At 37.2% G+C, this 15,017-nt stretch overlaps 1 protein-coding gene across 2 annotated transcripts in view; it reads right to left on the bottom strand.

Moving 5' to 3' along the window:
* The window catches only part of LOC138015866 (traB domain-containing protein-like), a 23,603-nt gene extending 8,676 nt beyond the window's left edge, over positions 1 to 14,927 (bottom strand). The window contains exons 1-6 of one of the 2 annotated variants that reach the window (XM_068862994.1): positions 14,852 to 14,927; positions 9,223 to 9,522; positions 8,417 to 8,619; positions 7,547 to 7,687; positions 5,103 to 5,213; positions 3,823 to 3,873 (exon numbers count right to left, since the gene is read on the bottom strand). In XM_068862994.1, the coding sequence (XP_068719095.1) occupies positions 3,823 to 3,873; positions 5,103 to 5,213; positions 7,547 to 7,687; positions 8,417 to 8,619; positions 9,223 to 9,522; positions 14,852 to 14,903 (858 nt within the window). In that variant the 5' untranslated portion in view covers positions 14,904 to 14,927. The remainder of the gene's footprint in view (positions 1 to 3,822; positions 3,874 to 5,102; positions 5,214 to 7,546; positions 7,688 to 8,416; positions 8,620 to 9,222; positions 9,523 to 14,851) is intronic. The other variant, XM_068862995.1, reaches the window with a different exon arrangement.
* Positions 14,928 to 15,017: the final 90 nt, after the last annotated feature.

Raw genomic sequence — 15,017 nt, 5'->3', positions numbered from 1 at the left:
CAACTAATGGACGCACAAGTTTCTACGGGCTTTGAAAATCGTATGTTTGTTAATTCATCGGCTTACCGCAGTGGACACAGTTGTGAGACAGCTGATTCAATTAGTGGAGGGCTAGAGACATGCAAGAGATGACAATCTGGTTGTGAGCTTACTGTCAACTGACATGTCAAAAGCAATTGACTCACTCTATCCACCACTACTATTGAGTAAGCCCAAAGCTTACGGCTTTGAGAACAACACAGTTCGGCTTCTGGAGAGTTATCTGTGTGATCGCAATTATCGTGTAAAGATTGGAGACCTTCTCAGTTCAAGTAGGACTGTTAACCGAGGCTGTCCACGGGGCTCCGCTCTAGGCCCCTGACTTTGGAATATATTTCAGAACGATTTGTCGTACTGTGTAACAACTAACTTGTCTATGTACGCTGACGATCATCAGATCTATCACATAGGTCGGGATCAGTCCTCTGTTATGTTAAGGCTAAAGGAAAGCGCGCATCAAGCCACTGAATGGTACAAATCAAATCTTTTGGCAGGTCACTTGAAGAAATATCAAATTATGAATATTGGCTACAGCCAAAACGATGATAACATCGCTCAAGTAATCAGATTAAACAATCATGATATTAACACAACTAGTTCTCTCAAATTGTTAGGTGTCACAATAGATTCTGAGCTGAATTTTTCAGAGCACATCAACACGATTTGTAAAAAGCCAGTCAGAAAATTGGCGTCCTTATGAGACTTAGAAACTTGATTCCTACAAATGCTAAACTTGTGCTTTTTAAAACAGCAATACTGCCACACCTTACATACTGCCACCTACGTTGTAGTGTGGCACTTTTGCAGAGCCAGTGATTCCCGAAAAATTGAATGGTTGCAACAAAGGGGCCTGCGTGCTGTTTTTAGGAACAATGCTAGCTACCCTGAACTTCTAAAAAGAGCAAAACTGCCTAGTTTACTGAACAGAGGCCTACAAGACATCTGTGTCTTGATGTACAAAGTCAAGAACAATCTCTGTCCCCCTTATATCAGTGACAGTTTTATTAATCATAGATCCAAGTATAATTTAAGGCAGTCTGATTTCTCTACCGCCAGGCACAACACGGTAAATTATGGCAAGCACTCCCCTCGCCACTTGGGGCCCAAGCTTTGGGGAAAATTATCTCCAGAATTGAGGGAATTAAACACCTTAAAATGTTTCAAAAACAAAATACGTACTGTAGATATAGTTACATTAATGGATATTAACGGATGCAAGTGTTGTCATCTTTGTAATTCGTGATTCGTAATTCATAGGTATTCATAGTTATATTCTAAATCTGTAATACCATTATGTTATTTTTTGTTATTTTATTTTTTTAATATATTTATGCTTATATCAATATTTTATTTTAATTTATATTTATTTATTTTGTGTCCCCTAATTAGCATAGGTTTTCAACTTAAGCTAGGAGGCTCTAGTAATCAATCAATCAATCAATCAATCAATCAAAAAAACCCAATCAAACAAAACCAAAAAAAACGTTTCATCCCTGTGAAACACGACCAAAGACCTAAAAACTACTTTGATTCTACCGCGGACTATATTGGCCAATTGTTGCCAAACGTATTTCGCAGTACAGCAGAGCTAGTTGAAAGACATGCTTGATGTCCATTATGAAACTATCATAAAAATACCTCTATTAGTCTCTTAAAGGCAAAGACACTTTTATAATGAATTGTTTCAATTTCTCACAACCAGTAAAACAGAAAAGTAGTGGAGCAACTAAAGAACAGAGGGCCATTTTTGAAGCAGTATCACTGCAGTTGCTCCGTGGCTCGGCAATAAAAGTCAATATTCAAGGAAGGAATAAGGTTTATATTTTTTAGTTAGTGAAATTCAATGTTTGAGAACAACTCAGGTATGTCTTTAAGTGGCTCAGCAGCTCGTCATTGAAATTCAAAGTTCAAGAACGAGTAAGGTATATTTTTTGAGTGGCTAACCGGCTCGTCAGTTGACTGCCGAGCCGAGGAGCCACTCAAAGATATACCTTACTCGTTCTTGAACATTGAATAGGGAGTTTAAGCAAAGACGACGGCTACGGGTAGGGCAACGCCACGAAGCAACAATATTCATCTACATTTATTAGAGTCGGTAAAACCTTAAAAGGTATCACACCAACTGTCAATAATATGTACAATATAATAATAATAATAATAATAATAATAATAATAATAATAATAATAATAACAATAATAAATAAACAAATAAATAAATAAATAAATAAAAAGATATTAACATTAAAAATATAAACATTAAAATGGAATGGTACTAATTTTCGATTTAAAAATATTAAGAGAACTAGAATTTACAACGTCACTTGTGAGGGTATTCGATTCAGCAATAGTTCTTGGAAAGAAAGAAAATTTAAAAGTGTCTGTTTTGGCCATTGGGACCTTATATTTAAAAACATGACTGCGACGTGTACGTAATTCATGATTACCAAGGTTAATGTCTATTAGATGATTACTTAGTTTGTACATAAGAGATAATCTAGCCTGTTTACGTCTTAGTTGCAATGAGTCCCATCCAAGTGTTTGGATAAGTTCTGTTACACTACTTTCACGACGATAATTATTCATACAAAATCTAGCGGCTTTCCTCTGAATCATCTCTGTCAACAACATGGGTGTCCTTCTGGTAATATGTGTCCTAGATTTCGCTCGCATATTCCAGCTTTGGGCGAACAATTGATTTATATCTAGAGTTTCTTTAACACCACGATAACTGTTCCAAAAGTTTCGTTTAACCAATCCAAGCACTTTGTTCGCGTTTCCAGCGATGTCAGAAGTATGTTCAGACCATTTTGAGTCCTTCTTTAAGGTAACACCAAGATAAGTTATAGAGTCCACTTGTTCGAGTATCGCATTGCAAAACGTATAAGTTCTTGTTGGGGGATGTCTTTTATTAGAGAAGCAAATAATTTTGCATTTCGATGGATTAAAGCTCATTTGCCATTTATCCTGCCATTGCTCAAGACTACAGAGATCGTCTTGAAGATTGTTTGTATCGATGTCAGCTGAGATGACTATAAACTAGGGCATCATCATCAAAGAGCCTTGTTTGGGATTTAAGATTGACTGGCAAGTCGTTAATGTACAACAGAAACAATAACGGGCCAAGCACTGTCCTTGTGGTCCCCCAGAAGTAACGGGAGAGGGCTTCCATGACTTTCCAGAACATATAACAGATTGGCGACCAGCAGAAATGATTCAAACCATTGCAGTAGATTTCCCCTTAAGCCATAGTGATTCAATTTAATCAAAAGCCGTCTATGAGGGAACTTGTCAAAAGCCTTCGTTATTATTGGTTAAAAAAGGAAAAATACTCGTGCTGAACGTGCAACACGAATTTCCGTGCATTTCTCTGTCGTACTCCACACAACAACCACGTGAAATCACCAAATTTTAGGTTTTGACGACAACGTGAGTATATAACAATTAAAAAATCATTTTCTGTTTTGACTTTAAAACCCTTCGTACCCATTCAGTTACAAGATAGTTCGCCTATACTGTACATGGTGAACAAGACGAAATAATCGCGAAATACTTGCGAAAGCGCTAAGTTATATTTTGGACTGACGTTTTCGTTGCCGTACCCGTCGTCTTTGCTTAACCTCCCTAACGTCACTGACGAGTCGCGGAGTTGCCAATCAAAAAACTGCACCCAAAATGAATGACTTACAGTCAGGGCCGTAAGTTAGAAAACTGTGATAGGTTATTACGCTTCCCTCTTTAAATAAAGTTATTGTATTGTATTGTATTTGCTTAGCCGTACCACACCTGTATTGGACGGTCCCCTAAATGTATCTGACATCCTGGTGTTTTTTTAGCCTGAAAGCAAAACAAAATAAAACAAAATAAAACAAAAGAAAACAAAACGAAACGAAACGAAACGAAATGAAACGAAATGAAACGAAATGAAATGAAATGAAACGAAATGAAACGAAATGAAACGAAATGAAACGAAATGAAACGAAATGAAAGGAAACGAAATGAAATGAAATGAAATAAAATAAAATAAAATAAAACAAAAAACAAAACAAAACAAAACAAAACAAAAAAATAATCTTCAAACATTTAGAACTTCAACGGGGTTTGAACCCGTGACTTCGCGATACCGGTGCGACGCTCTAACCAACTGAGCTACATTGTATGAAGCCACTGATGTTGCGAGCTGGTCTTTTGTGGGTTCAAATGTTCCCGTTATGAATGAATCGACGAACGAAATGATATATGAAATAAACCATGCATATATTGAACTGCTTATATGAAATCAAGTAAAGCTATGATCCTCGCAGTTATAAACGCAATTTTAGCAATTGCATAGAGAAGCCTGGAATTGTTGTACAGTACCAACTCTTTCCCTTTTTTTATGATTTGATTGCTGCTTTTAAATCTCGATTCAACGATTTTGCTAGGTTGATACTGAAGCAATTTTATTCTTGTTGTGTTCGCAAAAGTAGACTTTGTGTGAGTTTCCAATTCCAGTCTAGTTACAGAGACAAAGTATTGGTAATCACATGAATTCGAGTGCAGTTTGGTATAAATAAGCACAAGTAAATTCAGTTCAGACCAACAAACTGGTTCGGGCAGTTTTGCAAGTGTTTACTTACATGTATACCACTATACACGAGAAATCATAGACCTCTTTCATAATGGCGGCTAAAGAAAAAAATTCTTCTGTCCTGTTCGGTTTCAAAAGAGAATTTGTTTCAAAACGAGGGCAGTAGGTCTAAATTAACATAAATAAAACGGAACGTAAAGGTGGTCGTCACATATGAAAGTGGTCTTTGTTATTACTTATTAATAATAAACATGAAAAAAAGAAATTTTGACAGTGCACGCTTTAATTTTCAATGAAGTTCATTCATCATGTAAAATTTGGGCTAATTCGTCAATGAAACACGGCGACAAAATCAAGGAAAAGGGCCGCCTGTTTCGCCGGCCGGCAGCTTTTACTGAAACCCCGCTAACCTTTTCGTTGCGGTTAATGTACATGTGTATTTTCTAGTTGTGGTTTTCAATGTAGAATAAAATAATTGTTGTTGTTGTTGTTGTACCTCTCTGTATGCCGCTCTGAACTCACCACCAGGTGCCATACCAAGTTGCTTGGTTATGTGAGCAGATACACTTAGTAAAAGGACTTGCATAACACCACCGACAACACCACTCTAAGTCATAAAACAAGGACAGAAACATTGCAACGTCAGAATGAAATAATAAGATATTAAGACTCAAAATGAGAATCAAAAGTAACAGACGGCTGGAACGCGAGGTAATTGCTGGGATTGTAGGGATTGCACGGTTGGTTAGTGCGCGGCTTTATACGCGAGGGGCCCCGAGTTCGATTCCTAGTGCTTCGCTTCCACATAGCTACAGGTAGCCTAAAACCTAGCCTTATTCTACCCTTAAAACGAAGCATTGATTGAAAGAGCACACCGTTGGCTTCCTGGGAGAATACCCTCTAGAGGGTAAAGGAACTTCCCGACATTAAATAAGGTGTACCTTTACCGACCTACCAACACTCAAACAGCACTTATTTGAAAGATCTTTTGAAGACAAGAAACATGGTCTCATTTTTAAAATATCTGCTATCATTGCGGAGATATTAAGGTTTTTGTGTTTTTCATGACGTCATCAATGGTTTCAAGGGGAAAACAAATTACAAAATGTAGAATATCCTCAGAAATATTAACAAAGTTCTCTTCAAACTTGGCACTAATAATGTTCATCAGTCAATGCATAAAATGCCACCCATTGTACAGCTGCCATGGCAACCGTTTTGCTTCCATATAAAGGTTGTGAGGAACAGGTGTTTCCACTTTTCGTCTTAACCAAACATCATTCACAATCAAGGAGTTGATTAGGAGACCTATGGCAACATGGGCTCTATGTGCATTTTGAGCAGGACTGTCTGTCTTACCTGATTTGAGAGGAAATTGAGAAATTTCATTTATAACCAAAAAGGACTGGAGCCAAAAGTGTTGCCAAGGTTACATCATACTCTGCACCGCCTTTCCTAAGGGTTATTACTCATGCCCAAATATGAATAATATCGCTGCCACCGATGACGTCATCAACTTACTAATTTACATAACACAAAAACTCAAATATCTCTGAAACGAAAAAAATACTCTAAAATGGTAAAGGCCATTAATCTCCCTTTCATTTCCATGTAGTAAGTTATGTTGGAAGTTACTGCCTTGAAGGCAGACTACGCAGTAATTAGAGAGATTAAGCATCACGTTTACCTGATACGTGAACGGCAAAAGTGACAAGGTGACCATGATTTTCCCGCCAATTTTCTTGCCACGTTTGCCGTCTGCTGCTTGCCGTACTAGGCATTCTTGCATTTGCCATGTACATGAAATTTTCTCCTACATAAAGCGGTTTTCAATTGAGTGTCGAAAGTAATTAGCGAATTGCTTTTGTTTTGCATTACTTCACTCAGTGATTGATTCAAAGTTCTTGTGCCACTTTTTCAACCAATCAGAAGTGAAACCAAAACCAATCGTGGCTCGCCCGCGTGTGCACATTTTCTCGTGCTTTGTGTTGGCTACATGTATTTACTTCGAGTCTTGATTGGTTTACTGGATTGTCTCCGTCCTTTTCGATTGGCCAAAGTAATTACTTTGGTTTTGGTTTTAAGACACTTGATTGAAACTCGATCTAAGAAATTGTTTTGCGGAAAAAAAAAAGTACCCCAAACCATTTCCCGGATAGGAAAAATTAGGTTTCATGGTTATAGATGGTTCATAACTGACTCCTTGCCGAAATTTTCTTCCAGGGTTCGTACACTTTTTGTGTCCTAAAATTACATGACTTTTCCAGGACTTTCCAGGACCATATATGACAAAATCCATGCCCTGGGAAACCCAGAGTACGCGTTCCCGAATCGGTCGGTCTAAAATGCAGACTGAGGCCAAGGTCTAGGCCTAGACCTGGGCTGAGCCCTATTTCGTACCGTAGTCTGCATTTTAGACCCAGTCTGCAGTCTGCATTTTATACTGACCGGTTTCTGAATATATGTGAGAGGCTCCATTTGCATTGCCAAAACTTGAGACCATTTAATTTTGTCTGTGCATTGAGTATATTTTCCAGGATTTCCAGGCCTGGATTTAACAAGATAAGAAATCCATGAATTTCCAGGATTTCCATGACCCTTACGAACCCTGTCTTCATGAACTCACGTTGACTCACTGTTGACAGACAAAACAACTTCATCGAAACTCTCAAAATTTGACGGGTAAGGATTTTCATTTTATATAGCGACTTTTTCTGCAAGCAATGTTTAAAAAGACTCTGAGTTTTGTTTTCGCTTTTTAGTAACTAAATACTTGAGTTCCTGTGGGTAACACGAAGCTAAAGTCACAACCTTCTCCCTACATTAACACGTTGTATTTTATGTCAAACGTGAAACGGCCAGCCAACTATTAGCAAAGGAGCTACTTCAGCTGTGCTAATGCTACGGTCATTCTAATGCTAATGTTATAAGTCAACTTACTTGTTTAATTGCAAGCTTTAGTTTTTGCAGGTCAATATTCTTTGCCTCTCTCAGCAAAAAATCTTCATCATACTTAAGAATGTCCACTCGGCTTTTGCAGAGTTCAACTAACACAACATCTGGTTGCACAGCTTGAATTGTCTGCAGACAAAGACGAGAGGGAAAGAACGCTCTGTTCAGAGACACAGCTTCAGTGTAAAGGCTACCAAGTACATACCGTAACAATGCTAGGATTCCAGGTGATGAGATCAGTACCGACAGCCGATGAAAAGCGTCAGCTACCTCACTCAAAAACGTTGGCTACTTTTTCCCTAAATTGAAGTACTTATTCTTAAATGCAGATTCTTTCAAACCTACATATAAGATTAAAATTCATTTTGTTTGACATTGAAAACAGTTGGGTTACTCTACTCAAACCAGCTGACAACTTGAAATGATGGACATACATGTAATTTCCCAGAATCAACAGTTGGCTTGCAATGCACACATTGTAATCTACATGTATTTAATTCAACAATGGATTCAACAATTGATGCGATTAGTACAAGAAATTAGGGTTACCTGTTTTGGAACTTTGGATGCAATTACTGCATCAGAATGAGATCAGTGCATGTAAATTTTGCAGTAGTTCTATAATTCTGGGAGACATAGGACCTGCAAAACACTTATGGTGCATTTTGGTGGTTCTCAGTACAGGCACACCATCTGGTTGCCTTAAGGATGATGATTTCAGACAACATCTTAAGTGTACCAGTAATTTGAGAAAAGACTTTGGTCAATGATTGATTGGGAACATTGCAGTATGAGATAAAACCCCGCTGGATGACAACAATAATTAATACATGTAACATACATAGGGAAGACTAGTACCTTTTCCACATCATCCTGACTCTCTTTGCTGAAATGTGCTGTACCGACAAGATATACTTTACATCCGTCTACAGTCTCCAGTTTAGTAACTGTGTCCGGGAGTTCAGGACTGGAACTTCGTCGAAAATGTTGAATGTTCATCAACAGCTCATCCGAGATGCTAACATCTGGAGGGATTCTGGGCTCTGAATTGTTTAGTACTCCTTGGAAAGAAAACACTTCACATAAAACTACAACCAGTCTGACCAGGAAGTTTTCAATACTACTTTCATACAATGTAGGTTCACCATTCTCTAGTGCAAGTTTGTTTGGTGTTATGGTGTAGCCATGTATCAACATTAACTTTAGAAGCCAAAGTTGCTGCATGTGAAATTAATACCGTAGTCACTAGAGACAATAAGGTCACTGTACATGTATCATCATCTTCATCATCATCTATAGTCCTTTCGTGATTTCAGTCTTCTGTACAGAGTTTTAAGCAAGTTAAACTAATCAGTTGACTAGTTTCAACAAATATTTTTAACACACACTTGATTATTATTTTGATAGATGTCTCTATGCAAACAAAATGATGTAACAAATCTCCTAGCAGGCAATGAGCTATTCACAGGATCTGTCTACATGTGTACTCCGACCTCTTACCAACACTTTCCATTCAATTCCTGAGTTTTGCTTTATAAGGTAATGCAGAGTACCGTAAATAAACTACACCTGGATGGTTAATGTGCCAGCTAGGTGAAGGCATTCAAAATTAAATTTATTTTTCAAGTTCTTAGATCTGAGAAAAAGTGAACTTATTGTCAAACCTGGTGGTGTTTTCTGTCCTTCATTTTCCTGCACTATGTAAAAGGAAGAGTTTTCTGTAGGTTCTACAAGGGTCAGTCCTTCTGGAGTTTCAATGACCATAAGCTGCTCATCATCATCATCATCATCATCATCATCATCATTTTCATCATTTTCATCATCATCATCATCATCCCCACGGTCACCATCATCACTTTTATTTTTTTCCTTGTCATCTACATTGAATTCATCTCTTGCATCCTCAAAATCAAGATCATCACTACCATCCTCTTTTTCTGTTTGGCTTAGTTTGGGTTTTTCCTCTGGAAGGCAAATAACATCATAATCGGTATTGAGTAAACAACTAAAGAAAAAATGTAATGTGCCTTATTAATACCTAGAAAATAGTAGACATCTCTTGGGTTGGAATAGGTAACAAACAGAACACATTTTATTCCAGGAATTACATGTAGGGAGAAGATTTGCCCTCAATTTAATTTTCAACCCAAGCATGCACTACAAATTAAAGTACATATACATTGTACACATGTTTGCATTTAATTTAATTTTCATCTTCCCATTGTACATTTTGTAATTTACATGTACCTACCTCGCTTTTTTATAGTATTAGTTCTATAAATAAATAAATTGTATTTTAAGTACCGGTATATGTATTCCCTTTTTAAGTATCATAGGCTCCAGGTAGCCTACACTTTGTTCGAAGGAATTTTAGCTGATTTCCTTTAAAATAAACAGTATGTCAGTGATTTTTCACTTTACAATATCTTGTTCAATTCCGTAGCCAGAAGTCCAAAGTCCACATTCCGTGACCCAACCACAATTACATGTATGGTTCATTGCGATCATAGAATATGTGTTCAAACTTAAAACTGTTGTTAATGGCATTGACTCTAATCAAAACAAGGAAACAAATGCTTTGCAACTAATGTCAATTCTACAATGGTGTCGAAAAATGCATGTAATTTTTCTTAACGATACTGGCAGAATTAGAAAATTATGTAATTAGCCTGGTAAGATGTATTACCGAGTCATGCAACATGTACGATGACCGGATGTTGCCTTGCGTGTAACAAAAACACAAAAACTTGTTTCCTGCCACACACAAAAATTAATGTTTTAATACATATTTCCCGGCAATCTATCAAGTAGTGCGTCTGTGGATTAGTGGTCATCGTGATTGCCTCTGAATGAGGGGATACCGAGTTCGAATCCTACTTGGCCAACCACAGCAAGACACCTCCCCAACACCCCCCCCCCCCCCCAAAAATAAATAATAAATAAAAAAAATAGATAAAAACGAAAAAAATTAATACCGGTAATAATAATAATAATAATAATAATAATAATAATAATAATAATAATAATAATAACGATAAAGGCCAAAGTCCAAAAAGGGAATCTTCAAATCCTATACTTTATTATATATGTATAAATGTTCTATTGAGGCTTAAACTGCTGTTTAAAAGTAAAAACTACAGGTAAATCCAAGCTTTTGCCGATCAACGGTATCATCAGGGACGATTGTTCATGTGAAATTTACAGAAATGATATTGGTATGTATTTTTACCTGTATACATGTACAGTACATGTAATATTAAGATAACAAGATTACAATTAAGATATAGGTTAAAGAACAAAGTGTACATGAACTGACTTAAAATAATACTGGTAAGAATAATAATACACCGTAGACATTGTACAATGTGTAACACTTAGTTCACTGCAAAGTGGAAAATAACCTAATTCTTCAATCCTGGGTAATTTTTGTGTGCTGGGGTCCTTTTCCCTTCTTGCCATTTGATTCAAAGATAGAAAGTGAAACATGGAATAAGCCATGCAAAGGTTTGCTTGTCATATCTTGAAGCAAATAAAAGTATGGTTCATCATGACTTTTGATTTTGGTCAAATTGCAGTCAAATTTCAAGTAAAAATAAGAGGCACTTAGGGGATGTGCTGCAAACTGTGGGAAGTCGCTTGAGTTATAATGCTTCAGCACTCACAATAGAGTTTATTATTATATGGAGGAGAGTGTTTTACTGGGAACTAAACCACTCATAGATTCCATACGCCACTTCATCCGGGACCCAAGTGGCGTATTTTCCGTATGTCACCTTTGCGAGTAACACAACACAACACAATAAAATCGGAAATATTTAATATTTAGTCTCCATATAATAAAAAGAACATTACATGTTGGCTCGAAGATGTGAATTTTATGTTCTCGTGGCAAGAACAATATCTCACGAGTGAGCAAAGCGAACGAACCAGCCGTACAACCCCACCTCAAATTTTCAGGATTTCTGAAAGCGAGAAAAAATAATTATGTAGAGAAATAAATAGTTAAATCTGCCAGACAGGTTTTTCACAAATGACAAAAACGTCGATTTTCGTCTATTGTAATAATAACTGAAAAACTGTCTGACTGTTTTGTCTACATGTTGTTTACTACTTCGCAAAATTTTAACCCTGGTTGTACGACTAGGTTTTGAGAAAAAGGCCTTTGAAATGTCTACATGTAGTTTCCAGTCCCCCCTCCAGGAAGTCCTATATTAAGGGTTTTCCCCTGATTTGTATTTATTTGTTAGGTAAAAAAAATACATTTTACATCGATTGCAGTGACCAACACTTCACAAGAGACATCGTTTTGATTTAATTTCACAGATTTCAAAATTTTGATATTTTTTCTTCAGATAACTGTAGCAAGCCACCTTAAATAGTAAGACTAATGGAATTACTGAAGAATCTTAAATGTACATGTACCATTAAATGTTTTTTTGAACAAACTTAACTGATTAGAGTGTAATGTGGTCAGAGTTTTTCTCTGCCTTGTGTGGGCCACTTCCATTAATAGGGCTAACGCTCACATGGTTCATATGGGGTAGAATACTGGCACTTCACATTACACTCTAATCAGTTAAGGTGACTTCCCACCTTCAGATGCCAAAAGAATCGTTTTTTTTTTAATTTGACAGAATTAAGTTAGTCATTTTATCTAGCGTTTACAAAAGGAAAATGTTAAAAATCTAAAAAAGCGGCTGAGTTATTTAGAAAAAACATATTTTCAAATTAAGTTAATAAACTACGAAGGAGTCATAATCTTGTGAACAGGCAAGACCCCTTGCAGGGTTCGCCCACTTTTTCCGACCAAAAATTTAAGGACTTTCAAGGGCCAAAATAATTTTGAAATTTCAAGGACTTCTTTTTTATTTACGTTGATGAATTTACCCATAGAAATGGTCTGACAGTACAATTCTTCCTCATTTTCCGTAACGTACATGCATGAAAATAATGTACGTTTGTATGACATGACTTGAATGGTTGATTATTTTCACTGAAGTTTTCAAAGATTAAAATGCCGGTCAGAAAAAATTCAAGGACTTTCAAGGACCAGGAATAAAGAGCAGAGATTTTCAAGGATTTTCAAGGCCTTGAAAATGCACTCTCAAAATTCAAGGGTTTTCAAGACACGTATGAACCCTGCCCTTGTGTTTTTTTTTGCGGCACAAGTTTATCGCTCGTATTCATGTTGTTTGCATTCATGTTATTTGCATATTGGAAGCTCTTCACGCTACACGTAATAACTCTTATGGAAAAATCAAAAGCAGAAAAAAGTCCTTGGGCAAAGAAAAGAAAAAAAACACTGGCCCAAAGAAGAAAGAAATATCTCCATTTTGCCAAAGAAAGATCTAACCTACATTTTTGCCTCTGATAAAACCGAAATTTGTCATACATAAGGTTAAAACGATGTTCCTTTACAATACACGTACATTTGCTAGCCTTGATACAAAAACATAGGCAATCCCCTTGAAGCGTAATTTTCAAATAATGAAATCATGAAACCTACCCAAGGGAACTCATTTCAGCAATAAGGGCATTTCTTAATTAATTAAGCTGTCCGTCAATTCATTACTAGTAACGTCTTGTTTTTCAGCGGCACATTTTCTGCCTTTGACCTTTTTAGCACGGGTTTTGCCTTTGCCTTTGGTGTCTTTGCCCATTGTATTGTGTCGATGTCCTGAATTTCACTTGACTGAGCGATATAAAAATTGCGTTGCAATGCGATGCTTTTCCCGGGAAATCTTGATCTATTGTCACAGACGCTAGGAGGTCCTGTTGTTCCAATGGTTTATGGTGTTATCAGGCGAGATAACCTCCAGGCCTGGCACGAGTTGTTTATGAACCTTTACAAGCAAAAATCTCGCATATGATTTTGGGAGGAATACATCCACTTTGACTGAATTTATAGGGTATGCAGATTTGGCGGATTGTTGTGAAATTTTGCCACAACATTCCAGAGATAATGACAAACAAAAGGGTGTCGGGAAATTTTGATGTTTAACATATTTTTCGCGTGGAGTCCATTTATGCAACAAGTCTCGCACATTTTTAGCTACTCCAACTTTAGATGTGGATATCTAGGCAACCAATCAGAATATCGAAAAAGCCGACACACTTTTGTTGATTGATGCCTTGTGAATAAGACTGTGCAGCCATTTTGCTTGTACTTTGGAATCCCATAGCCGATAAATTCAATAGAAGAACCCTCGGCTTCTGACACTTCCTGAAAGAAAACTTAACTTAAATTGTATTTTCTTCGTCAAGTACATTTATTAAGCTTTCTAACGATATATAGTTTGTTGGGGTTTCATTTAAACTGGCGGGCGAACAATGTTTTTGCCGAAGGGCACGCGCGAAGGTGGGAAGTAACCTTAAGGTCGTGTTCTATTGGGATCAACCGTTTCAACCGCAACTAGTTTCGGTTGAAGCGGTTGAGGTTTCCCAATAGGACACTTTTCCAACCGCTTTCGGTTGAAACGTGGTAACTCCTGGGAATAGTTATTACCAGACTTCTCAGCGTTAACAAGTTGAGGCCTGAAAGCAACACGGCAGGAGCCCGCGGCCGACTTGAAATGGCCCGCGTAAATGACAGCGGTTGCTGCCAATGCTTTTTCAACCATTTCAACTGAGTTTGATGCCGGTTGAAAAAGTTGATCAACCAAACCAACCAAAAACGGTTTTTTCCCAATAGGACACAAAAAAGCCCCACCAAATCAACCAACTAAAAACGGTTGATCCCAATAGAACACGACCTAAGTCTGTTGAAATATAAGTGCCAAACGGCCAACGTTTGCAAAAACGTAATCCTTGTACCAATTTTTTGGTCGAATTTACCGTTAAACTGCTCAGGAAAACGTTCGGAAAGCACATTGTTACGTATTGATTAGACACAGTCATTGAATTCGTCCTGTACATTAAAAGACGGGCGAGAGTCGCATAATATGCGTCTAGACGAATTAACTTATTAATTCTAGTGCGTCTTTATGAGGCCAAGTGGTGTTTGTGTAATGCATCGATCGATTATCAATACCACAGCAAACCACACAATTCTAACAGACCAACAACCTCCAAGACATAATCCACTGGTAAGTTACAGATGCAGATAAGTTGGGCCTGAGAAATCTATCATGCAATTGATGCCTCAAGCTTACTTAACCCATTTGCGCCGAAGTATTACCAAACCTAAACCCGATAACACCATACAAAACTGGAAATGCGTCTCTGTAATAAACAAAAGCGATTTAACTGCATGTTGATCACTCAAAATTGGGCTAAATTATGTTAGAAATTTACCTTTCAGCTGATTTGAAGTCCTATTGTCTTCGTCAGCACAAGTGTCCGCCATATTTGTTGATCAATATGAGATTACTGTGATTGATACGACGCGATTTATGATTGGCTCACATAAAGCACTCGTATTGCCAAAGAAGTGAAAACCAATGAAAATGACTGTTAGAAA

This window comes from Montipora capricornis, chromosome 9, assembly GCF_036669925.1.
Source record: "Montipora capricornis isolate CH-2021 chromosome 9, ASM3666992v2, whole genome shotgun sequence".
Lineage (NCBI taxonomy): Eukaryota > Metazoa > Cnidaria > Anthozoa > Scleractinia > Acroporidae > Montipora > Montipora capricornis.
Note: the sequence above shows the minus strand (reverse complement) of the source record. Positions and strands in the feature narration are given on the sequence as shown.